Below are 26,711 nucleotides of genomic sequence, written 5' to 3'. Positions count from 1 at the left end.
TGATCTGATTGGTGGATCTTGACGCTAAACTGAAACAAATTTGTTTTCTCCGCTTATTTCATGTGAATCCACTTGCTATTTCTGTCTCTAAAAACATTGAACCTGACATCATGCAGTCTCAACAATCCTGAAAAGCAACATCTTAACCTGCTCTTTTTCTCCTCTTTTGTCATGCCTTCTCCTCTCATCCTCACACTGCTTTCTCACTTTTTCTCTCCTTTGCTCTAACAAGCCTATTTGTTTGAAAATAGAGCCACCCAGCCATGATCCACTGTAATCATTTTGCCTCCATGTTCATTCACTTCCCCAACTCTTCTTTTTAAATACAAGCTCTTTTGTTTCTGTGTGTAGCGCTCAGCACTTTTGGGGTATGTTACAGTATAAACAAAGGCGGTAGCAGAAAATAATGAATGAGCTGCTGTTTTGTAGCATACTGGTGTAGTTCATAAGTGAAAAAGAATTTTTCTCTCTTCTCAGACCCCAGTATTCAGCTTCAGAAAAGCACTGTGCATTGTAGCTTTAGAGGTGATTAACTCTAACCAAAGTTAGAGTCTTACAGCTTTCAGGAATCTGGGCCAAATGTGCAGAAGGAACATGTGGAACAAACTGGCAATGGCCCTGTTTATTTCAACTCTGCTGGCATGAAAGCCCCGCTTAATTGAATATTAAATTGACTCACAAACTTCAAAAGAAAAATCCTGAAATGTATCTGCCTTGTTTCCCAATCGAACAAATTTCACTAGTACCCAGAATATGATTCAATTTGAATATATTTGGGTTGTATTAGAAAGAACAATTTTAAAGTATCTGGCTTCATAGTTGGGAAGAAGAAAAGGAAAAAAAAAGTAGCAGAGGAGTATTGAAAAGGATACATGAAGGAAAATAATTTGAGCATCCACTTAATCCCTCATCTTGAACATCTAGAAATTCATAGCTTAATTATGCAGATGAGATTAATTATATATGTATGTATGTGTGTATGTATCTATATGAAAATATATGAAAATCAGTTCTGCCTTCTGAAGGCCAAGGTCTTTTGCTATTAACAGAGCAATTAGATTTGGTTCTACTATAGAAAGCGGCTCAGAGTTGCATCTACTTTTAATTCATTCTTCTCGTGCATTCCTTGTATATGACATCTCTGCAATGTGCCCAATCAGCACCAAAACTTAAACAAAACTCATTGAAATAGCCTTAGGATCCTTGTAAAAATCCATCATTAAACTAGAAGGCAACAGGTACAATTCAGCACTAGCATTTTTCATGCATTATTTTGGGGGGCTTTTGAGATCACTTTTTGAGGATCTGAAATAGCTCTCAAAACAGCATTGCCTCTCGGTGAACAGTGAAAGCTCAATAAAGCGCTAGAGATTTCCCTATTAGTATTAAACTTTTCAGAATGACAAATGAGAAGCAGTAACCATGAAAAGCAGGTTGCCCTGAACTCCTTGTTTGAACCAGCATGGCAAATTTTTCTGAGCTGTGATTTGTCCAACCCAAGAAGATCCACAGTCTTGTTTAAATTAGAAGTGTGTGATCTGGAACATTACCCACAAAAAAAGGAGGACACCAGAAACTGAGGCACTTGTGGGCAACAACTCAAAAAAAACCAAGATAAATTGGGGGGAAGGGGGGGGAATGCAGCTTTCATGCAGAATATTTGGCATTTTGGAAAAGGAAATGCTACGTGCTTTGAATTGCATTCCCAAATGGTGTGTGTGAAGCCTTTTAAAAAAAAACGACCAAGTGTCGTGATGGGCAGAATGAGTTTACACTGCTTGTCGAAAGAGCAGTGTGCTGTATCAGTCCCTCAGCCCAATTAAATTGGCCTGTACAGCACCAGTACGATAGTGACTTCAGACTGGGAGCTCTAATGAGGCGTTCTGGCAGGAAGCTCTGTTAACCCAGACTTACTGTCATTTGAATTGTCTCCTTCTCACCGAACATATTCACCAGCATTACCCCCAAAGTACATACACGAGTTTTATCAGCAAAAAAGTATTGCACAGGAGTTTCAGAAGGGAAACAAACAATGGGAAATTACTATGATAAAGGAACACTGAATGGACAGTTTGAGGAATCAAAAAAGGCTTTTACATGTTGAAAGGAGAAATACTTATTGTTCTGGTTTCTTATCTGCCACGTCTTAAACAGCATCCTGCTTAAATTCTCTTGGCACTAAGACCAATTTTATGTTACATTTGTTTTGACCTCAGAAACATATTCTGAAATAATGTCATCCTTTTGTACACTGCAGAATTTTGGACAAGAAAAACAAATCACAATTTCAAAGAAAGGGGTAAGATGCATTGAATCATGGACATAAAACTTTCACTTAAATTAACAGCCATGGTGTAGTTTCCTCGTGGGATTTTCAAAACAAGAAACAATAATTTTTATATGTATCAAATTAATTAATTTTAATTGAACAGTAACTTTCTGATTTAATAAAACATATGCAGCACCTGATCCAAAGCTCACTGCAGTCAGCCCATGGGAGACACCTATTCAGTGAAACTTCAGTGAGGCCTGCATTAAACAGCCGTTCCTCTTCCTTGTAGCAGTCACTGGTAACACCTTGAGCAGTTTGCTGACGTCATGATTGCTACCATATTTGTGCAATGAAGAAATTATTTCACTTTTCAATTAATTTACTGCTTAGACTTTAAAAGCTCAGGGATTTATTTTTTCTTATAAGAATTCAGAAAACAAGATAAATTTCCATCAACAAGGCCCATTGTTTATTAACTTATGATCAGACGAGAACCAACACAAGTTTACTGTCTTCTGTGTTCCCTTGGAGAAGTAACTGAATTGATCAAAGATTTTATTACTCAATCTTCCTTATGATCCCAAAGCATCATAAAAAATATGTTTTCCTCTCTATCCTTAATCAACCATCACATACTTTTTTTCTGTAATACAGCCCTTCTTGTTTTCTTTTGTCCCTATATATTACTCAATTTGAGTCAGCATCAAGGCTTGCTTGTATTTCAAGGCATGACTTGAGCACTTTAAAGAAAACATCCTGTATGGAAGGGGTTGGTACCCATCACAAGCTTCTAAATCTTCCTGTTTTCCCTCAGTTGTGATGATATACCTGAGAAATCTGACATTTCTGGCACAGTTAAAATGTTAACTACATCAGCAGTTTAACTAGGGGCCTCATTTAACAAAAGAGGCTTGTATGTGCAATGTGAAGTTACGGCCTTATTCAACACGGCAGAGTTTGTATGTGTTGTACAGATGATTCATGAAGGAGATCAAATGCTCAAATCACCATGTCTTGCAATTCAAGTAGGTATTAGAGCTTGCTGGCAACTACAGGAAAAGGAAAAATTTGGCTGCACTTACAAATGGGACTGACATGGAGGCATTCCCAGATAAACTCAAGGTTTTTTACAGCTGAGTAAGCTGATCGGAAGTTAATGCTATATGATTGACTCATTGTGCTCACAAGCCTTCTAATGCATTGTATTAACAGAGGGGAATATCCACAAAAGGACTAGAAACAAGAATAAGAAAGTTTGGTAATTGTAGAACACTTAACCATCCTCAAGGACCCCAGAGCATTAAGCTGGTACTATACAGGATGTTCCAGCACTCCTGAATTACAGCAATAGTTAAAGCAGCCTAGACACCTCTGCAGGCTACACTAAACAAGAGTAAGGGGGAAAAAAAGAAAGGCATGAGCTGCTTCTGCTTGCATCTTGTCTCCTAGAGAGATCAGTAAGTCTTAAGCTAGGGCATGAATTGGCAGAACACAGAGCACTTTGCACTGCTCACCTATTTAGACAGCTGTTGAAGAATGTGCCAGCAAAGTCTATGTGCCTGATTTGGGTTCTCTGAGTCACTTTCTGAAGGTGCCTTATCCTCTCTGAAAGAGAGAAATTCTTAGGCTCTTAAATGGAGCCCCTCTTAAAAGAGACTCTCCATATTTAAATGTCTGAAGTAGTTCCAGGGAGACCGTGTGCACTGTGCTTTCACAGAGAACTCACTTTTTGCACATTATCAGATATGCTTAGGGAGGGATTCTGCTTATTACATGTGAAAAAGCCTAAGATAATGATTTGGGTCCAATAAGCAGTTGGGAAGAGCTGCATTCTAAGAGTTTCAAGTGGGAAAGAGGTATTGACCCATGGAACTACTTGCTTCCTTGCCTTGACCAGAGAAAGGGAGCCTATGCAGCTTGCTTATACTGAGTACCAAACTTTCAACCCAAAGTTAGCAAGATGAACATTGACCCAAGCTTGCCTCTGTGGGGAACTAGTAAAAAGCAGCTATTGTAGCTACCCTTTGTATTTTAGAGAGTGAAACTGCATCTCAGTGCACCCTCAGGTGAGCACTAAATAATTACCTTGCTTATACTTTCATAATAACAAGAGTCCTGCAGCTGGGGCAGCACTGGGTGATATTTGGCTAGTTGCTTGGTCTCAGGATCTCAGTTTCACTGTCAGTACATTGGGGACAGCAATACCGATCTCATGTCACAACCAGTAAGAAAACAGGAAATGCTCTAGATGACCTAGGTCTTAGCTTGTTTTGTACAATGTGTGTGTTACTGCAAATATGTAATTTGAAGCAACTCGTACAAATTTTTATACTAGAAAGTAATAGAAGATAGAAGGGGTCCCTTGTCAATAAGAGAAAGTATCTAGATTGGCTGGATCAAATCCAGGAATTAGTGGACTATGGATTTCTGTGTAGTGATTGTATAATTCAGTTTACTGTGTATCAAGCACAGAAACCTCACCTTGTCTTTGCTATTTTCCTTGCCAAGGTTAAGAGGGAGGAAGATGATGAGGTGAGGAGGGAATATTATATTTCCATTCCTAGCCCTGATGAACCTAAGATATTAAGGAAGATACTGCTATTGTACAATTTCAAGACGGGGAATAAGTCTGCAGACTCATTCACCTGTCTCTTGTGTTTTAAGATCAATGCTTTTCTTTCCTGTAAGGAAGTAGTATATGAAATCATTGTATGTGTTTAGGGAGGTGGTCTCTTAATGTAGACATTAGGTGATGCCAGCCTAGAACCAGATGTTCTAATTCAGGCAGGATCAGATATCCTTTCATCCTCCGTGTCACAAAAACTGAAAAATAACATTTGCTGTATTTATGCTTTTGTATTAGACCTTCAAAGCTCACGTCATGTTGGGACAGGGTGTGTATAGAAGATCCAGCAACAGTTTTATAAAGAGCAGTGTTACAAAGGGAGAGTAAACTACCCAGCAGACTCCTATGTCCATCTAGGACTCAGAACCCCTGTTTTGCAGGCAGAGCGAACTACCTCACCCAATGAAAGGGAGCGCGTTCGGAGCACCAAGCTCAAATTGGCTAGGACCCAAGCCAGAAGTCTCACAGTGGCGTAAAGCCACGCAGACGTACCCACTCAGGTCGGAGTGCAGTCCAGTCATGGCAGCCCTGAAGTGGCCCAGCTGGGGGTAGGCTACCCCGGAGCTCACTGGCCTCGTGCGTGCTTGCTCCGAGCTGCCCTGACCCCTGCCTCCAGAGCTGGTGCTGCCGGGCAAGGTCGCGTCTGTCTGTGGCCACCGCGGGGAGGTCACTGAGAGCACTTGCACGAGGCCTTACTGGGCACAGACTGCACTACTGAAATAGCCGCTCTCCGCAGCACAGCCCCCACCCCATTCCCCAACCGTGGTGTGTAGGGGGGTCTTTAAGCTACACGTTTCCGTTTGTCAAAATTGTCTCAATAGAATTTACCCACTGACAGGCTTGGGGCTGCGAGACCTCCTTTCTATTTAATCAAAGGTTTTTGATTCTCAGATGAATGATGCAATACTTGTTCCGTCAAAGCGAAGACTGTCTGAGTAATTACCCAAGTTGATGTAAGATCTATTGTCAGGGGAATTTTGTAGGAGTATTTGACAACGTAAGTGACAAAAACCACAGGAGCATGATCTGATAAGAAAACAGATTTTACCATACCACCCATGGGAGTAGTACAGAATTAAAAATATTTTTTCTAGCCTCAAGTCTGAGTCAACTCATGTGGGGAAATGTGAGATTAGAAATAGGCTAGGATGTCTCCAGACATCAACAAATCCCACGTCTCTGCATGTTTTTTCCCCTCCATAGGGCAAGTTCACATTCCGAGATCTGCTACCGAGCCTTATATTCCTAATCAAGTCTTATTGTTTCTAGTATCTTGCCATCAAAGTTGCCTCCAAAAAGTAAAGTGAAGAGACAGCAAAACAAGCAATTTGAAGACTGCTAGGCAGTCTCCTGGGACCAAAGTCTCACTTGACGTGTATCACTTAAAAGAAATGTTGTGTAGTGTGGAAGAACATTCTTACAGTTAGCCTGAGGAACTAGCTTGGCAACAATAAAAAGCTGCAGTTATACAGACACTCATTTCTCTCCCTGTGCCTTCTAGGTGAAACAACTGAGGCTTCTTACACTGCTGAGAGTTTTAGTAAAAAATCATGCAGTCGAGAGTGGCTCAGCAAGGAGGATGATAACATTCTCCATAACTTTTTTAAGTTTTTAAAAGGCTTTGGCAAGGCAAAACGACATTTGGAAAGCAGAGTCCGTCAGAGAAAATAACTTTTTTAATGGTATGCAAGGGATATTTTTAGGAAAAACATACCCTAAAAAAATGGAAGCTGTTATCTGCTGATAGAGTTCTGCTTCTAGCACTAATGGACTCAGTGGTTTTAGTACTGTGCCACCAAATCCCATTCTGACTAGCCCTCCAGCTGGTGTAAAAGTTCTCTCTTATTTTATGTTTGGTTAGTGTATTTATGGGGATGGGTAGGTGGCGACATTTTAACTCAAATATCTTTTAGCACAGAGTCTTAAAAGAGTATTTGGATATTGGTGAGGGACAGAAAGTCTTTAGCATAGTACAGCAGGCTGTGTGGCATTTAAAACACATGGTGTGCAAGGCTAGCAGGAGAATAGTTTGGATGTGAGTTTCAGAGAAGACGCGGAGGAAGTGAAAAGCTGTAGCTACGGGAGGAAAGTTAAGGACTTGAAGCATCACTGGCATGTAGGTGCAGTTCTAGTGCCTATGGCACAGTGTCATGTAACGCTAAATCCCCAAGTAACTCACAGCACCGAGTGAAGTGTGCCTGTGTGGTTTGTCGAGTGCCAGATGCAGATGTGTGGGCTTGTCTGATTGAAGGCAACACACTGAGCTGTCCTGTGGCCACAGCTGGAGTGTTGTGCTTACTGAACATAACCCCTTCAGCATTAGCACTGCAAGGAGGGAAGAACTTTGCCCTTTTTGAGTGGAAAAACTTGGTCACTGGAGCAGAAACCTCATATCCCACCACCTCAGCAAGTAATTTCAGATTACAGAGAGAACCTTGTCTTTTCAGCACGTAGGAGCTGCATAACCACATTACACACTGGCCCAGATGTCACAAAAAGTCCTGCAGCTCGTTTGCTGGAGTCCCTGGAGGAGCGGTCCAAAACTGCTCGTGTACAAATGCTCAGAGCAACGCAGAGCTGTACAGAGCTAATTTACAGTGAGCCTGCCTGGGCACGGAGTTAGCGCAGCTCCTTATGGCCCGGTTACTCCAGGCCATTTCGCAGCAGAGCTGAGTAGCTGAAATAAGCGGGGTTGCTCCCAGCCCACCCAGCTCGCTCACCGATACCTTCACATCACACTGCACCGTGCTTTGCAGATACACCCTGAGCACTATAATGTCTATTTGCCTGTATAACTGAAGATTACATAAGGTGTAAGTAGGTAGATCCTTTAGTCTAATAAGAACCAAAAGTACATATTGAATAAAAGTATCATTTGGTAGTGATTTCCCTGAGTGGAAAACGTTCTGAGCTGTTTTTCAGAGGTCTGACAGATGGAGCTGCTGTGATTTGCAGCATGGCCCAGAGTGCACTAATGTTTCTGCCATTTGTAACCAGACACTCTTCAGTCCTCCATCTTTGGAAATAAAGCTTTAGGTTTCATTTCTCTCTGTGTTGAATTGGAATATTATAATACTACTGTAGGCCAAAATGGAATTCATGGCACATTAACAGCAACAAATGATAAATATTAGTAAGCTTGTGAGATAGTGTAATTGTTGTAATGGTAGAAATTATATTAGTAATAAAAGAAAAAGCTAAAAAATAAATTGGATACAATAAACATTGGATTGACTCAATCAAGATAAGAGCAGTAGGGCAGAGAGGTATTCAGCGAGCTGTTTGTTTTCTGAAGCTGGAAGATATTTTGTCTCCAAGAGGACCATCTGATTAGCAGAGTTAAATGAGATGAATAATGCTGTAATATTTTTGTGAATTGTTTTTCCAGCTGAAACTTGCCTTCCCCATCTATAACAGTGATATGTTTTGCATAAAGCACTCAAACATCATGCAGGGAAGGGTGGGAGATGACTGATCTTTTAGTATGAAAGTTCCATTCTGAGCAGAATACATGAGGAGTAGGTTACACAGCTGATGGTAGCAGGAACTGTAGCAGTATGCTGAAAATATGTTCGCCGAGTATTTCTTTTTTTAAGAGGATGCTTTTCCTTTTCATATGTACACAGACAATAATATCCTAATCAACATACTCTTTGAAACAAAGGTAAATTTTATGTCAAATATCGGCAAAAATCATATTGAAATAAGTTGCAGGTGTTTAGAGTTTGTTCCACAAGCTGTTTTCATCTCCTCAAAGTGATTTACCTTTTATTTAAATGAGAAGTTATGCTGGATTTTGTGCAATATGACACATAGATTGTCTAAATCCTTAAGAAAAATATTGGTTAAATATTTTTTGCAAACTTGAACACTCTACTTCATAGCAAGTCCCAAAGTGAAATATTTTATTTCTTACTGTATTTTTAGGCCCTGGTACATGAATTCCAGGCCTTGTGCAGCATCCATATTATTTTAATGGAAAACAATATTTGTATTTGATAGGAGAAAAAAACATGGGATTTAGCAAACTGATTAGCAATAAGTGACACAGGGAAGTTTGTAAGATATACCTGTGTAATTTAAATGTCTAATTATCTTTCACAAAGGCTAAGAAGAATGATACAGGTTTTCATAGCACATGTCAGAGTCCCCCCAACCTCAACTGCCCATCAATCCATCAACAACTGAGACACATCCCTATAGCTCCACTCCCGTTAGTGCCGCCCTCTCTGGATTGCTCCATTCTTTGCCCGATCCTTAGTAGAGGCCAATAAAACTTTTACATACTATAAAAAGCTGTAGCCTTAAGAACTTGCCTTAACTACTCTAGTGTTATTCTCAGCAAATACAACCCCAAGTGATTATTTGAAGAATTATCTGAATAATTGCCAGTCAAACATTTAAAAGTGATTTTTCTGACATCCTATTACATATGCACATATCCTATGGGTTATTGTACGCTCTGTAAAGCATACCGTAAAACAAGACCTCAGATGGATGTGGATGGATGAAGAGTAAAGTAGAAGTGGGTGGGAATGAAGAAATTAAATATGAATATATTATATTGCTGAGGATTATAAAATAAAAATGTTAATCATGCAGTAATAGTCTATGATACTTCTTACAACAGGAGTGCCTAAGCTGCACCAAGACACTGTATCTGCAGAAAAGTTACCAGATTGGGAAACATTGGTAACACGTGTACTAAGATGCAAAGCAGATTTGGAATGTAAGAGCTTTTCAGACAATGCCTGAAACTGAGGAACAGAATTAGCTAAGCAGCCAGCACACACTTCCTGAACACTGTTGCAAGAATTATTTTGCCCTGCATAGCCTAACTGGAGAGTCATTTGTGGCCCCTAATCAGTAAAAATATGGGCCAGTTTTTCAAGCTTCATTTCCTAATGGCTATGCCTAAATTCATATTTAGACACTTCAGCTGCCCAGTTTTCAAAGGTGCTAGAAATCTGGAGCTTTTGCTCATGTCTCTGACAGATTCACGTATTTGGATCCTGTGAAAATCATGGTGTTTATATACGTGCTCGAAAATTGGTTTAGATATTCTCCCTCTATCTGGCAGAATTTCAATCTGTATCATCCTACTTCTGTACATTGGCTCTGTGGGCAATGTCATGGAACATCAGCAGACATTTTCCCCTGAGTTAAAAGGAAGGCCAAATACTGTGTATTTTTTAATCTGGTGCTACAATGTTACAGTTAAGATCATATCATAGTGAAACTCTTCATATTTTTAAACCCATTTCTTACTGCATTTTCCATAACATTAGTGTATGAGAAAACAGAAAGTGCTAAAACTTTCATCTGTATCATTTTACAGAATATTTTTATTATTACTATTATTGGAACACCATCCTTTCTTTTCATGCTTCTGAGAACCACTATAATAAGCCAGGGTACCAGAGAGTTCAACATTTATAATACAGCATTTCTATAAATAAAATCCATTGTAAAAACATGGATTCTGTATTATGACATCATTAGCAGCACAGTGGTGAAAACAGAGACAGCAGAGCAAGCCAAAAAACAGCAGTCACCATCTAAAAGAGCTGCACAATGTGGAGAGCTGTAGCTTTTCTGCTTAACTGCTAAAGACTGAATAGTCTTTGGAGGTGCTGTTTGTTCATGGTAGTTTCATCACTTATAGCAGTTATACTAGAAGATGAAATGTCTGGCTATGTAGGAAATCGAGGTATGAAGACATTTATCTTCTTGTCTTGTTCCATAAGGCAAATACACTTGGGTTTTTTTCCTCACGTTACACAAAAACTACTTGGTTGCTCAATTTGTATGTTTTCTAAGTGGAAAGGGGGCTAATATTGATGGCACCCACTACTGTCACATGCATTCCATTTAGCTCAGCAGTGTCTTTCTGTCCCTGTGAAAGTGGGAACCCACATGCTCTCCACCACAGCCAAAAAAACTCCGATACCAAGTAGGGAATGCTCTGGACTTGGGATTTCAGGCATCTCCTTCCATTCCTGTGGGAGATAGAGCTTCTTTTGCCTCCATATCCTGTTCTTCCAGAAGGTTGTAAGGCATGGTGTCTGGATGTCAAAGGATAGAAGAACCCAGATTTATGAAAACATCATTATATAGGTAATTGCCATTCATATTTACTCAGGGACAGAAACTACCTGGTGTCCACAGGTGCTAGGACACAGGGTGTGAACAGAAACATCTCCATAGGCTCCATAGGCTCTGGATAGCAGAAAACTCCTGAGCTTTTACACAGGGCAGTCCAACAGAAATAAAATCGTAGACAGTTCCAATTGATATATCAGAGTCTGGCTTGCTGTTGCTGGTGGCATTAGCATTTGCTAACCTGTGCTAAGCCAATTTTGTGAGACAGTTGGGAGTTTAACAAACCTATTTCAGATTGTATTTTGGAAGAATCTCAAGCATGGGGGAAACTGGTCATGTTCTGTTCATTGCAGCAGATGGTATCCCATTTGGTGTTTGTTAGCTTTGTTTGCAGCTCAATATTTTGTTTCTAGGGGAACTCAGTAAGTTAAATAATTTATCTCTCTAATGCATCAAGAGTCTGATCCAAAGTCTACTGAAGTCAGTGCAAAACATTTGATTAACTGCCACATACACTGGATAAAATGCCAGGTCTTGTATGTTGAAGAGCATTTCAGATGCTCTCTAGTGAGAACGATACAGGCCTCTGTCTTCCCATGGAGAATTTTTTGCCTGCAAAGAAAGAAATACTCAAACAGTGACAACAAGCTTAGCAGTTAAGAGTGCAGGACTGTGGAGATCAGGGTGATGTTCTGGCTGACTGTCCAAATTGCTAAAACTCCCTTGCTATTAAATTCCCCATTTTTAAATAAAGAATAAAATAATACCTTCCAGCTGCATTTGGAATTTAATCCAGTACTGTTAGCAGGCTGCTTTGAGGGCTTTGAAGGCCCCATAGCAGTGCTAAGCAAATAATCATTATCACTTAATATTCTCATCAAGCATTCTTACTCAAGATGGGATCTTGCATTACAAGGGCTAACCACAAACACATCGCCCCTCTGCTGAGGAATTTTCAGAATGTCAGAAGCGAATTCACACCCTGATCCTGCAGAGTTTTGCATGAGCAGAACTACACCGCCTTCAGCAGTCCTGCTGTCCATGCAGGGCTCCTAAGAGCATCTGCGCATGGAAGAAATTTTTATTCCATTCCTACAAGTATTTGAATCCTGAATCATCTAAAATATCAAAGAAATCAACACTTTAAAGATTTTTTTTTTTGTATACCAATAAATATCAAATGCGTGTTCATTTTCAGCAACACTTTTCAAATTATTCATTCGCTAGTAGGGCCTGGGAACTGCTTTATTCTGTATTTTTATCCAAATTTCCTGTTGTATCGTCTTTGGTCATTCAAAAAATGAATGCATTTTAGCTCTACAGTGTGTCTGCATGAACTCCAGTTGTATTTTAGTCCTCCTAGTGGCCTATTATATTAACAATATTATAATCTTTATTTTAGGTGTAGGAACATATTCTATATTGCCAGTATCTCACAACAGTTTGCAGCATTAATACTGCAGTAACACTTCTGTATTGCTAAGGTCAATAAATCTTCTAAAGCATTTGTCCAACAAATCCATTCATGCAGCTGGCTATCACTTCACGTACATGTTTCTTTATTTATACGCAAATTGTAGCAAAAATCAATACAAAAAATATTACATTATTCTGTCACTGCAGGAAGCCCACTGTGGGAACAGGAGCCTGTCCTGGTTCCTCACACCAAATTCCTTCTTTGATCATTCCCAACAAAGATTTTCTCACAGCCAGATAGGAGGGTCAGACCCCACAGAACTGGGATTTCCAATATATATTTTCACTGGGCTTCCTTTCTCTGGAAAAGCCTCCAAAGCCTTGTCAAAATAACACCTCACATTCTAAGAGGGGCCTTTTACAGCCCAGGTGGACTCAGCCCAAATGTTTACCAGCCTTTTAGATCCTGTTAGCTGCTTAATCTGAACCTTGCTGGTATCCAGGGAAGGCAAAGGTGGAAAGGCAAAGGTCTGTCCAGCACACTTGTCCTTGACTCCTCTCTGTTTCGAGGCTGTGCCCCTCACAGAGGGTTTGCAACCGCTAATGTTTCTTAGCAGATCCAAGTGAGAGACCTTTTGTATGCCTGGCTGAACCACAAAGTAGGATACAGGTTCTCATGACCAGAAACAGATGTACTTGGGTCAAAAAGATGAAGCAAACAAATCTAAACCCATAAATTAACTAAAATTCCCCTTGGATCACAGCCAAATTATATGTGTATTAATCAAAAAGTATATCACTGCTTTAATTTTGTGAGGAGGCAAGCTGAACTTCATAAACTTCATAAATCTCCTGCCTGTAGGAACTTCCATCTGCATCTCCAGCAGTGGTCGTCTTGGTGCCCAGCATTATTCTGCTTAATTTGCAATGTTTCTTTTTGATCATCCTTTAGAGCTGGGCAAAGGAATATCGTCTACAATCTGCATTTATGACGTGAATTGCCTATTCCCTGCAGGTAGCCCTGTCTCTCTCATTTCCTTTTCGATTAATCCGCACGGTTACTGAGTCACAGCCCAGGACTGTATCCTTGAGTTGTCTGGTAAACATGAGATTAGTTACAATCTATATTTTTTCCATCAAGATATATTTTAGTCCACTGGCTAAATTATTAAATCTAATCATAGCCTGTTTCTGTTCTCGGAGTTGTCACCATGAGCACAGACATAGTGCTTTCTCCTGGTAACCATGGCAGACGCCCCAAATGACACAGATTCTCTCAGGTACCAGGCATGCGGCAGTATTTGAACATACACCAGGTACTCCATAATCCATAAATCAAATGCGAAGGCCTGTTCCTTGACCGCCGCCTCTCAGGAGACAAGTGAGAGGGCTGAGCGAGGAAGCACAATTGTTATCGTTGCACAAGTCTTGTTTCTGATGGAGGCAGGCAGGATGGCTTATTTTGTATACACAAAGTAGGTATTTTAAGAGTGGGAATGGCTGGCCCCAGCGGTGATAGTGGTCATAGAAAAATGCAGCAATTGTGGAGGTGAGACCAGAGAAGGACACAAAGAGGACATGACACCTGGCTCCAGTGCTCTTTTGATACCAGGAGCATGTCTGTGGGATATGGACAGCACAGGAATCACAGCAATGGAGTACTTCATTGAAGGTGAAGCAGAAAACCTTTGTAACATAACTGATGGGTGACATTGAAATGAGGCCTTGCAGGTAGACAGAGCCAAGAACTCTGCTTGGCTGGTCTCTGAGGTGCCTTACTTGCCTCAGATCTATTGTGGTGCGTTCCACCATTTTGGCACACTTCTTCATCCTTCCTTGTACAAATGGTGGGGAAGTAGTTCTTACTCCCCTCACGGGTTATGCCGCATCCTACCACGTGCTGTGGTCTTTGCTCCTTTGTTGTCTCTGTTTATTCCCTTGTTCAGCTGATGTTTCTGTGGTTCTTGCTCAGCTTTTAGCGGGAGGCACCCAGGATGCAGCTGTAACACCTTCTTACAGTGGACTTCTGTCCTGTGAGAATAAACATAGGCTTGGGTCACAGAATGATTTCCTGAGCCAGCAGCACATCTGGGCACGTTCGTGTGGCCACATGCACAAGAAGATTGCAAACACTCCTTTCCTCTTCAGCACCTTGAGTGGGGAAGCCATGCAGGCAGACACCTGCAGCTCCCCATGCTTTCACAGGAAATCTGGGAGCTCCTGCCAATGGGCCTGAGTTAACAAACATGTCCTCAAGCACATCTGAAACTCAGCCATGAATTTCTCAGCTTTTAAATTACATTTCTTACTTGATTATCTTCCAACAGTTTTTTTTAATTCGTGATTAATTTGGGGTTGGCTATTTAATACATTGTTTGGTTAACTAATTCATGTAGCTGTTTATAATTATTGCCTTACTATAAAATCATCTTAATAGAAGGCTGGTTGGTTTTTTTTGTTTTCTTTCCAGTAGAATAACAAGTTATTTTATTATTCAAACAAGGCTTACTTCCTGCTGTTTTCAATAAGATTTTTAATAAATATGTAAATTTAAAAATTAATTTACTGCATACGTTTGGCAGCATGATTCTTGAACTGACAGAAGTTTGATGGATTGTAAAATTATCCTCCATAAAAATCATCAGTCATAGTAAACAGAATTTATCAACCTCTGGTAATTTTACAGCTTTTTCTTCATCTTATCTTCTGTTAGGAACTCACTTAAAATTGATTTTAATATAGTATGTTTCTAGAACCGTAATTCATTCATAGATTAATTAGATTTTAGGTTAATATCCCATCATGGTATAGGACATGAGCCAACAGTGTTTTCCAGTTGCTACAGAACCGCAGTAGAGAAACCTTGATTACTGTTCCCATGTGGTTTAACCGCCAAGACTAATCACTAATCAAATTCAAATGACATAAAATGGAACATCCTTCATAGCATTTATTTTCTAGCTGACTTATACTATGGGCTCTTTATTGATACAACTTGGTGTACTGAAATGAACTAAAAATTGGAAGAGAGGATTTATCCTTCTACTTTAATTTGGTTCTGCAGCTTGTATCTGAAACTCTTGCTCAGATTTTTGTGCATGTTGTGCCTCTGTCCCTCAAAATATTCTGCCCTACAGCAAAGATAAATTGTTTGCATAAATTTAGAAAGTACGTGTAAATAACTGTACTGTTATGTAGGATTTGATGGCAGATGAACTTAAACATAGGTTTCCATTCTGCAATTCATGCTTTGCTTGAATCATTATTGAAAATTGTGCAGATCATAATGTCAGCTGAAGAGGTGGCAAGTACAGTCATGTAACCAGCATCATTGTTTGCATCTACCCTGTCCCAGTTTTCTCTGATTACAAAGGAACTTGAGTAGTCTCATTGCACAGGGTCAGAAAGCAGTATGCACATAGTTCAGGCTGCAGCAGGTTTACTGGGAAGGCAACCTGGGCTACGGCCTCTTCCTCTGCTGCCTCCAGGAGCACTTAACCCATGCCACATGTGGCACGATTGCCTAGCCGCATCCCCTAGCCCTCCCTTAGGGAAGGTGGTATCCACATCCTTACAGAGGAGGGCACACCTAAAGGGCATTGTTTTTTTGTTAGATTCATTAAAGGTAAGAAAAATGGGATATGTAGATAGTTGATTAAGAACTGGAGTGGAAAGGAAAATGACAATTTGAGGCTCCTAAAATAAACTGGTTTGCTGGGGTGGGGTTTAAGCACGCTAATTCAGAATTTTTTAAGAATAAAGGCAATCCTGCTTCCAAATGTGAAAATTATCACCTCTGTATTTCTGCTTGGTGAGAGCTTGGAAGAGGTGTCGTTCTGATGCGTGGGCACTGTGTATGTGAACATGGAGGCTACCTCCACAGCAGCTAAATGTGCAGTCACAGAGAGGTGGACTAATGGGTCTGGAAAGATTGTTTGTCTCTTCCCAACTGTCCTCCTCAGAGGCTAAAAATGAGAAAACTTTGCTGTGGAGCTCACTCCTTTGTTCAAATGACCTCTATGAATCATCTTTAAAACTTCTAAGATGGGACATTCCCTTTCTTTCCTCTGCAGGTCTTCCAGCAGAGATTCATACTCTTTGAACTCCCCTGCAGACAGCATAGCCCTCTTAGTGCGTACAACAAGCCAGTTTTCATAGCTGGGAGAATTATTTCTGCATGGTTTCTTCATACTGCTGATTTGCTCTTGATGCTGCCACATAACATTGCTCCTTCTCTACCTGCTGGTTCTGTCTTTTTGCCTTTAGGTCAGCTGATGTACCTTGGATAGTCACAGGCTAAGCTGAAGTGAAGCTAGTCCCATACTCAAAAGAGAGAATTACCAGTGTGGAAAATCATTACCCACTACCAATTACCATTTGCAGTACATTCTTGAAGTGCAGTTCCGTTTTCCCTCAGTATGCTGGGTGACTGACATACAGACATTACAGGCCAGGAACTCAGACATCACTAGAGAGTGAGAGCATAAGTGTCTCTGTAATTACCAAAATAAATAGTCTTGTTGAAAAAAGCCAAAGGTGGAAGTTGAAGACAGGTAAGAGCACAGCTAATACTAAGGAACAGTTGTCTGAGAATAGTTCAGCCATACCGAAAAAATGACCCCGATTACTGAAAATGTCAGTGAGATTGTATGTTGTATGAGTATGATCCTGCATTTACTGAGTTTGAAAGGAATTTTTTGCTACGGTCAAATGTGGGATAGAATCTGTCTCTTTAAGAGCCGCATTTTGTATTAGATTTAAAAAATCTTTCTTGAACTATACTTTTTTCCCCTTGATTCAGTTCTGAGTAAGTATCCCAATTTAAAAAAATAAAAAAACCCCACTTCCAAACCTCTAATCTAGGATACAGTTGTAGCCCCTTTTTTATAAAGCCCCTTCTTCATTGAAACAATCAGCCATACTTTCATCAAGGTAAGGACAACTTTCATTCAGTAGGACAAACCTCTGTATACGTAAATGCTGTGTGGTGAAACACAGTCTGATGAAGACTGAAACGGTGAAGTTACTTAGGACTGCATAGTTCCAGTACCATTCGGTAAGTTATCACTGGCAACATAAACCTCAACATAATTCTGTCAAAGAATAGTATTGAACTTCAAATGGTTGTTGAGTTCAAGAACTTTGTCAGCAATCTTATCTTTCAGTATGAATTTTTTTCACTGTGATTTTTTTCCCATCACTAGAAAATCAGAACAATTTTGTTATTTAACTCCCTCTACAAGTAAAGCTAAGAGGATCCCTGAAAAGTAAAGTGTATCCTATGCATGCCTTGTTCATTTTCAGTCTACCACATTCAAAAACTGAGTATCAGCTTCCTTTCTCACTGTGAATATTTCTTCCTTAATGCCTTGTGATGAGCCTCTGATGGCAGTAAGCATTGCTTTTATTGGGTAGATTCCCTCTGTGAGAAGCAAAATTGGTGATTCTACCAATGTGAACAGAGTGAGGCCCTGCTTTACCTTCTGGAGAAAGTACTTGTGTTTAATTGCTTTTCCTTGTAATAAATCCCCTCAACACACTTGACTGAGGACCTGCATTGTGACCATTTTCCAAGGTGTTGCCACTTAGAATTACATTTTCTTATTCCATTTTAAATACATTTTGTCCATGCACAGTTGATGCAGCCAGCGGCCATTCTCAGGCGCTATGGGAAAACAACATTTGTGGCAACCAGTTCATAACTGAGCAGAAGGTAAAAAGCTAGATTTACCTGACGTGGAAACTGGGACCTGAAAATTCTGGTTTATTAAATTACGCAAAAATTCAAAGAGGATTGGTAGATACCTAATCAGGTCAAACAGTCTTGTCATATCAACAAAAAAATCATATACTTTGTAAATTATGAGGACAATATTCTTTGCATTAGAGTGCTGAATGTACCTAGACATCTCATCATTTTATGAAAATTATGCTTTTGAAAGCATAAGGCTCAATTCACTAAACTATCTTTTATCTCCTAAACCATGCAAGAATTCAAGGTATAGACAACATTGTCTCAACTCCTCAGTCACCTATTTGTTAAGTGATAGCTGCTTTGTCCAGATCTGCAGTTGTGAATCATACACAGTTCATGCTAATCAGCTTTATTTCCTCTAAGGTAATTTACTTACAATTCAGGATCATCAGAAATGCTGTCCTTGTGATACTAAAATCTATTTGCAGATTGTTACACTCTTAAACACAGTAGGCAAGCTTTGGTTCTGTTCTCATTGTTGTATTACCCATAATGCCATAATTGGATGTTACACACCTATGTATATATATGGCTTTCCTATAAACTGCTGAACAGACTAATGAATTTAAAAATACTTCATATCAATGCATTTTTTCCCAAGAAAAGAAACTGGCACTTATTGTTTATCTTGAAAATCTGATGGTGTATCTTCGAGAATGTCATTTTCTGCTACAGCAAATAATCATGGGATTTCTGCTCAAGTAGAAAAAAGAAAAGTGATTCATTATTTCAAAAATTATTTTACTGTCAGTCCAGAAAACAGATGAAAGCTTCTGACAATATACAAGGGAGAGCAAGGCTTATCTTATTATTTAAGGTTATGCTTTAAAAAGAAAGAAGTTCAAACATCACATTTTTAGCTCAGCTGTAATACAGCAGAGGTCATGCAGTTACAGCTTTCACCTTTGTAGTTTCCTGGCTGTGACTGTACAGCTATTTTCAGTGCAGAGTGTTACCTGTCCACCTGATGTTAAATGAGATCTGGAGATTGTTCACATTCCACAGAGAGTCTACCATTGCATTCTGTCCTGGCTAGCTGATGAAAGCTGTTACCTGGTAGTTCAAAACCAACCCTTTTCACGTTACACCTTTCTGCTGCAAACTGGTCATGTAACACCACTGAATTCAGTGAGAAGTTACTTCTGATTACACCAGTATATCTTTGATCAGAATACTGCTCTGTATCTCAACACACCTATTTTACAAGAAGCTGTGAACATATTAAAAATGTCCTACTAAACAGGTTATATATGAGCAACCTCTGTAATGCTGCAACTGCATATCCCACTTAGGCCCCTTGTGTCATAAATACAAAGCAATTGTAGGACTAGAGGATATCTAAATTGGTAAAACACTGAATTTAAAATAAGAAAAAGCGGCATTGTGGGATCAAGTTTACCTTGAACACATACAGACAAAGTAATTAACAATTTTTAAAAAGGTAAAAATCTAGAAAATTGTTTTCCTTCACAATAAAGTTTTAAATATTAACTAAAAAAATAAAAAGTGAACATACTTTGTATCTCCTATTAGAGATCAGATCTGAAATGAAAGACCTTGAATTATACAATTAAGTATTGATTTTGTTGATCTATATTTAATTCTCGTAGCAATTTAGTTGTTTTTACCCAATAGTGTTCTGCAGTTATACTTCACTTGAAGCAATGCCCTTCTTGCTTTTGTGTTAATCTAAAAACTAAATTGCCCAGTGCATGAGAGACATAAATAAAGTTCATTTTATTCTTGTGTGTAACTGATTCTGAGCCCTTTAAAGTGCTGGTTAACTAAACTTAGACAGCTGGAAAATATCCTGCAGAATGGTTTGTTGCTAATTCTGGGCTCTGGCATGCCTTATAAGCATAGCCTGACCTCCAGGCCATCAGAGCTTCTGCGTGTTACCACACAGAAGAAATGGACTTGCTGCTGCATTCCGTCCTGCATGCCAGCTGTGGGGTCCTTTGTACCTGTGAACCAGCCCATCCTTCCCCGCTCCTTCCTGTTAGACCTGCAGAGCCTTTGTGCCATTCAGAACAGCTACAGTTGTGGCTAGTCCTTGAGCACACAGCACTGAAAATGCATTCTACCCACATGTAACCTCTCATTTTTAAAGTTTGAAAAAAATCTAATGCGATGTATTAATGTAGAAGTAACACCTATTTATAATGTATCAGTGTAACTGCAGGCTAGTTTTGTTTTCCTAATTTGCTGTGCTTGAAGTGACATGCCAGATTTTATTATATCACTAATGGGTTTAGTTATTCCCTTTAGGATGTTGCCAACAAGGAAACATTACTCTGATTTATGACTCATGAGTTTATTTTAAAGTGACGTGACTTGTGATGAATGTCTGTATTACGTCACCTAGAGTTTCTCCTCTTCTGACAAGTAGTCGCTGCTCTCAGGTGGTATAAAGCACCCCATACTGACTAGCTAAGAAATTCCAGTGGTGGGAAGCTCTCCACTTACACAGAGTAGAACAACAAATGCTCCCCATGCCCTAAGGCTATACCAGTATGGATTTTCTATACCAAAAGTAGAGTTAGTATAAGTAAAACAAGCTATCCATTGATCTGCTTTAGGATGATGGGCCAGTGCTTTTACAGAGGCACTGTGAAAATCACAGTCCTTTTCGGCACTGAGCCTTTTTTTTTATTTTGCTTAGACCAAAATCTGTGACTACATGTTTTTATCTTTTCCCTTAATACTTAGGAAAGCATATAGTGACCACCCCGAATGCAGCAGACACCTTGTTTATTCGTAGAACAGATGCAGAATAGTCAGCAGCAAAGTCAACACCTTCAGGCTGAAATGGCTTCAAGTATGACTTCTGAGAAGAATCCTGTGTGAGAGGAAGCACATACTGTTGGTCCCATCTTAGCTCTTCTAGCAACACTGAATAAAATCACCAAGTCCTTGTTTTTCATGTGGTGATAAAACCACCTGTTAATTACGCAGAAGGGCACTACTAATACAGGAAAGATTTCACTGGAACCCATGACTTAGAGGTGAGGTGCTCTCTACACTGTTACCAAACCTCATCCAATACTCGTGGATACAAAACACATCCGATCTGCCGCCAAATGTTCCTATCTGCAGGAAAAGCTACTCATTCACATTAGTGTGACTCTCAAATGTATTAATGAACTAATTACTTTAAAGTGCACAATACTAACATCTTTGGGCTAACCCTTGTTCTTTGTTACATCTGTGAGTCTGCTGAAGTCAGTAACAAATCTACATGAACAAAACCAAAGCCACTACTTAACCACATAAGCAATTTATCAAACAAATTCTAATAATAGTTGCTTTGGTTTTGCCTTTTGATTCATCTAGCAGCTGTTGTGACTGACATGAAAAATAAGAAACTTAATTAAGGATGAATCTAAATAAATACTCTTTGGTAATTTTTTCCAAAATGTATCTATAGTAACTAGAGAAAAAATTCTTAAAGAACTTGGGGTAACATTTGTTCTGGCACACCAAATTTAAAGAAATTATCAGTGATTTTCAACTCTAGGAATGTACATAATTTTGTTACTGTGGGATAAAATGATTTTTTGATTATGCAGATTCTTACATTAATATCTCTGCTTAAAGTTTTCTTTATTTTTGCTCACGGAGCTCAGGCTGTGAATGAATTTTCCTCTATGTATCAAGGACTAGAATATCACATTTTAACTGTCTAACTACAAATATATTTTTATTCCATATACAATTTAACAGAAAATTTAACAGATTTAAGTGCAGCTGTACTAATAAAATCATGAGATACGATCATATTGTACATCTGATATCTGAATACAGTTCCATAGTATTATTCCCTACCAAAAGTCCCATCCAGATGACCCCGCGTTCTTAGCTGATTATAAAATTAGCAATAGGTGGCCTAAACCAGTGTATTGTAGCCAAAGAGATTACACTTACATCAAAAGAAAAAACGCAAAGTATTGCTTTCCACATCACATGAGCATTACCTTCGCATATTTGCATACTATTGTAGTAATGTGTTAAAGAAAGGAAAAGATTTTTTTTTTTTTCCCAGAAGGATGTAACTGGGCATTAAGACATCTGAAAAGGACAACTGTATGTCCAAAAAATATCCGTAACTTATTTCTGAATTCTGTCTCTTATTTTAGTAATAAATTTTGCTACAGCAACTTTTAGGATTAGTTTTTCTTTTAATTCTTGGATGTATTGTAGAGGTACCGTTCACTACTCTGCGTATCTTTTGCCAGTGGGTTTCACTGATGGGCTTCACTTCAGTTCACTTCCAGTTTCATTTGATTCAATGATTTTGCTTAAAATTTGTAGAGAATACTTTTGTTCCCTGCAGTTTCTCTAATGTATTGTATAAACTGTTAGCCTTATATTAAATGAGAAACTAGGGTGTGATTAAAGTAGGACTGTAGTCTAGGTTGTGCTTGTAGGGTATAATAAATTATTGATACTACATATATGCAGAATATACCACTGAATTCACTCCAGTCTGTCCTGTGGTTTAACTCTATCCTTCAGCCAGCCAAAGATCCTACTCTTACTTTGATACTTCATCTGGACTGCTCCGTGCAGCAAATACTCCAGGTGTCTGTGCTCCTCCTACCCAAGAGTTGAAATTGGCTCCATTTGAATCAATAGAAGTTTTATCATAGACCTTACTAACACCAATATTGACTTCTTGCAGACACAAGTCTGTGCCAAGTAGCCACATTCAATTTATCTAAAGAAAAGCTGCAAAGTGGGAAAAATATACACAAAGAAAAATCATTTAGTCTGTCAAATAATAAGGTATTTTAGGTTTAGTACTCTGAAGAGCAGAAAGTGCTAATATGTATGTTATTGATGCCATGTCCGAGAATTTTCTCATCTGGCCTACACAGAAGTTAAACAACTGTTTCAGTGATAGTGCGTAACATTTTAAATGAGGGCAAAGGGAAGAACATTTTAAGCTGAAATTGAGGAGAATTTCTATTGAAGGGTCCTAAATGTGTGTTTGTTCCTGTTACCAAGGGTTATATTCCTCTATTTCAGGAAACATTGTAGTTACAGATTTTGAAGACCTTAACTGTCATCTAAAATCAGAATCTAACAAAACATCCCCTAAAACCTTTTAGACTGAAGATTAATTAATGAACCAAACAGAAAATTTTCATCTACTAAGACTTTAGCATCTCCTGTTGCTTTGCATAAGTTTGTATGAAACATTTGATTAAAACACTAACCTCATCCAGGCATTGTTAGCTTATGAAATATGACAAGATCACAACATAAACAGTCATTGGACTGGCATTTCGATTTTTACCTAACTAGCCATAAAAACAAGCAAGTGAACTATGTAACAATTTGTCTTCCTCTTGCCCAAGATTTCCAAGGATAAGCAGTGCAGCATGCACAACATTTGACTTACTTGAAACTTGAATTCTTCAAAGAATTCTAATGACTGTTTAAAATTGCCTACGTAATGACCCACATCATCCATACATCTATCCGGCCATGCTATATTTTCAATGTGCTTAAAATGCCATTTCATTTTCTATCTAAACCAAAATATTGATGTCTTGGATTGACAGTAATTTACTGATTCAGGCTTCGCTATCTGATGGTAATACCAAAAATGAGGAATGGCTTGCACTCTGACAGCATATCTCAGAATTCTTGCATCTTGCCTCTCTGAGAGTCCTATAAAATGTTGAATGTTATATTTCTGTGATGATGTTATCTGTAAGAGGAGTTAGTTACACAGGTTTTGAAACACCCTGTGTATGAACGGCAGGTCATTTTTATTGAACTGCTCCCTACGCAGTTCCCTAACTATTCCTTGGTCAGATCTCTCATTGAAAATACCAGTAGCTAACAAAGGGATAAAATTACTCTTGTATAATCCTACTGTGCGTTTTTAATATAATGTGCTAATACATCGTCCAGTGTTCCCGCAGAATTACAACACTTCTCCGAGTAGGCCTGGCCGATATCTGATTGATTCTCGTCTGTGGGGATTGGCCCAGTTCAGTATAATTTCCTGTCTTGTTGCTTTCTTGTCTATTAGAGAGGGTTTGGGTCTGTGGAAATCAATAGGCTTACACATGCAAAATGTGAGGTTATTCTCTAGCAAGTTTCATTTGCGTCAGTAATTTATGGAAAATGCTGTTTTCTCCTCTGAACAGGTCTATGCTCCTTTTTTTTTTAGCAGACCCCAAACTCTACTTAAACAAATACCCATTTAAATGTAGCCCCCAAAGTATTCTTAAAGGAGAAGATGTAAATTACTGTGAAGATGCTGGAGATGCTTAACACATGCATACCGAGGATCTGCTACTTACAATGTTAATAGCACTTAACTGTTTTGCAAATGGAGTCCTGTTTGTCTCAGCAGAATCATTAAAGTTATGATTTATCCTAAAAAGTATATTAATGTTCCATTTAATGATAAGAGATGTTTAAGCATCTAACTATTTCCTTTAACCCTGTGAACTTTGGAAAGACGGTAATTAATGGTGTACAGGATAACTTTATAAGAAATATGTTTCTAATATTTCCCCCACTTATTACAGAAATTGAAGCAAACTGAAGAAACAAAAGAAGATTCCCAGAATAGATTATCTAAAATTTCCCTGGAGTCTCTCAATAAATTTAACAGCAATAACGTACTTTTATTAGAAAAAGATAAGAACTGCCTGAACAAGGTTGAAGGACAAAAGGAAGAAAATGGAAAGAAAGAAGCAGCTTCCTTAAATAGCTCGGGTAGGCACGACGTGGACAATTTGGAATCCTTGAGCGATTCTCTGTACGATAGCTTCTCCTCTTGCGCCAGTCAAGGCTCGAACGACGTATAGAGACCCTTTCCAGTGGGCTGTGACTGCGGCACGTAACGGAGCTGAAGGCGAGTGGGGAGCGAGGTGGGAGAAGAGACGGTTGTTGAAAATTCTCACTCCAGACCGCTGTACTCGCAGCAGGGTGTTCTGACTTTTCACCCCACAGCAATAAGAACAGCAAGATGGCTGTCATCATGGTGCGTGAGACTCAACACTGAAGACAACGAACGGTTACACAGAATAAAGTCTTAATTTTGCACTTTTGTGAATACTTGTACAGTTGTAAATATCTTGGGAAAATATATTTGTAGGGATAAATGACAGCAATAAATATTAAATTGGTGCTATGCTCCTGTAATAGCAGATTACTAACTTAAAGAAATTGATGTTAATATTAACAAGAAAAGTTAGTAGATTTTTTTAAAAAAGATTTATAATTGTTCTAGTCTTAAAACTGTATGTAGAAACACTGCGTTACCATAAACCTGAGCCTGCCAAATTGTCTGTAATAAACTTTCCTGGACTCCCTTTTACAAAACATTTTATTTTTAGTGCAATTCCATACAGGTGTTCTAGGGAAACGTGCATTTCAGCTATTACAACTTCACAACAGGTGTCTTATTTCGAAAGGGGTTTGACTTTTGACATGGCAAGAAAATGGAACAGATTAAAAGGCCTGATACTGCTGGTATGGACTTCATCAATCATCTGCATAACTGTGTGAAAGATCAGGGTCAAAGTAATTTACTGCTGGCACAAACGGCAGTCTTGTAGGAATGGGAACTACTACACAAACCGCCCTCTGCTTCCTCCTCCTCTGCACTCATTTCCTATCAAACTATGAATGTACCATTTCGTGTTACCTTTTGTAGTCCCCGTTTGGTCTTAATTGAATTGTAAACGCTAAGATAATTTTTAAAAATCGAAACTCAGCTCCTGTTTGTGACACGCTTAAAGAAGATGGTGCTAACCAGTCCTAGTTCAGACATATCTAGGAGCGGGAGGATTGGCCTGTTTTTATTGGGTGTTTTTGTTTTTTCTACAAAGGTTGTTTATATGTAAGGGAAAGTCTATTTCAAAGGTTCTGTGTATTTTTTCTAGATGTGAAGTATTTATAACTGCTTTTTGTACAGCAATCTGTAAACTAGATATATTTGGGATATTTCTAGACTCTACAGTTTCTTTAGCACATGCCTGTTAATCATTGAAATATTGTAAGATCAGTGTTAATATTTTGTGCAATTTGTTATATTTTCCGCCGTAAACTCGCATCGTCTTTTTCGACTTTTAAGAAATTTTCATTGAAACACCTTTCGTAAATAAAACTTCTCTTGCAAACGTTGTGCCTGAAGAGGGGTTTTTGGACGGGCTTGGTGTGACACCCCCGAGCCTCAGGCGAGCGCAGCCGGTTCAGCCGACCAAGAAGCTGCCGGGGGCGGGGACCAGCGCCGGGCAGCGAAGGCACCCGGCTCGCTGTGCACCGCGGGCTGCGGGGACACCGCACCTGCAGGCAGGATTCGGGCGTTGGGAGCGATTCGCCACACGGCGACCGAAGAGCCATTTAAGCGCGATTCCGACTCTTCACTTGCTGTGAGGCGGTGAAACGAGCAAACAGAAGTACGGGGTTACCAGGGGTTACCGGGAGCGAGTCGACCCCTCGGGCTGGCTTAAGACGGGGCGAAAAAGACCCTGACGGCGACGGCGACGATCGGGCCGCAGCACCGGGCCCGC

The 26,711-nt window shown here is 39.3% G+C and overlaps 2 protein-coding genes across 2 annotated transcripts in view; both read left to right on the top strand.

Annotated features, from left to right (window-relative positions):
• NCKAP5 (NCK-associated protein 5) overlaps nucleotides 1-25,001 on the top strand; it is a 370,960-nt gene extending 345,959 nt beyond the window's left edge. Inside the window, exons 19-20 of the mRNA XM_010575132.1 lie at nucleotides 6,400-6,478; nucleotides 24,718-25,001. Coding sequence (XP_010573434.1) covers nucleotides 6,400-6,478; nucleotides 24,718-25,001 — 363 coding nt within the window. The remainder of the gene's footprint in view (nucleotides 1-6,399; nucleotides 6,479-24,717) is intronic.
• Nucleotides 25,002-25,637: 636 nt separating this feature from the next.
• The window catches only part of LYPD1 (LY6/PLAUR domain containing 1), a 22,626-nt gene continuing 21,552 nt past the window's right edge, over nucleotides 25,638-26,711 (top strand). The window contains exons 1-2 of the mRNA XM_010575224.1: nucleotides 25,638-25,719; nucleotides 26,273-26,570. Coding sequence (XP_010573526.1) covers nucleotides 25,638-25,719; nucleotides 26,273-26,570 — 380 coding nt within the window. The remainder of the gene's footprint in view (nucleotides 25,720-26,272; nucleotides 26,571-26,711) is intronic.

Source organism: Haliaeetus leucocephalus, unplaced genomic scaffold, assembly GCF_000737465.1.
Source record: "Haliaeetus leucocephalus isolate CR32 unplaced genomic scaffold, Haliaeetus_leucocephalus-4.0 Scaffold451, whole genome shotgun sequence".
NCBI lineage: Eukaryota > Metazoa > Chordata > Aves > Accipitriformes > Accipitridae > Haliaeetus > Haliaeetus leucocephalus.
The sequence above is the reverse complement of the archived record's forward strand: the minus strand, read 5'-3'. Positions and strand labels throughout refer to the sequence as shown.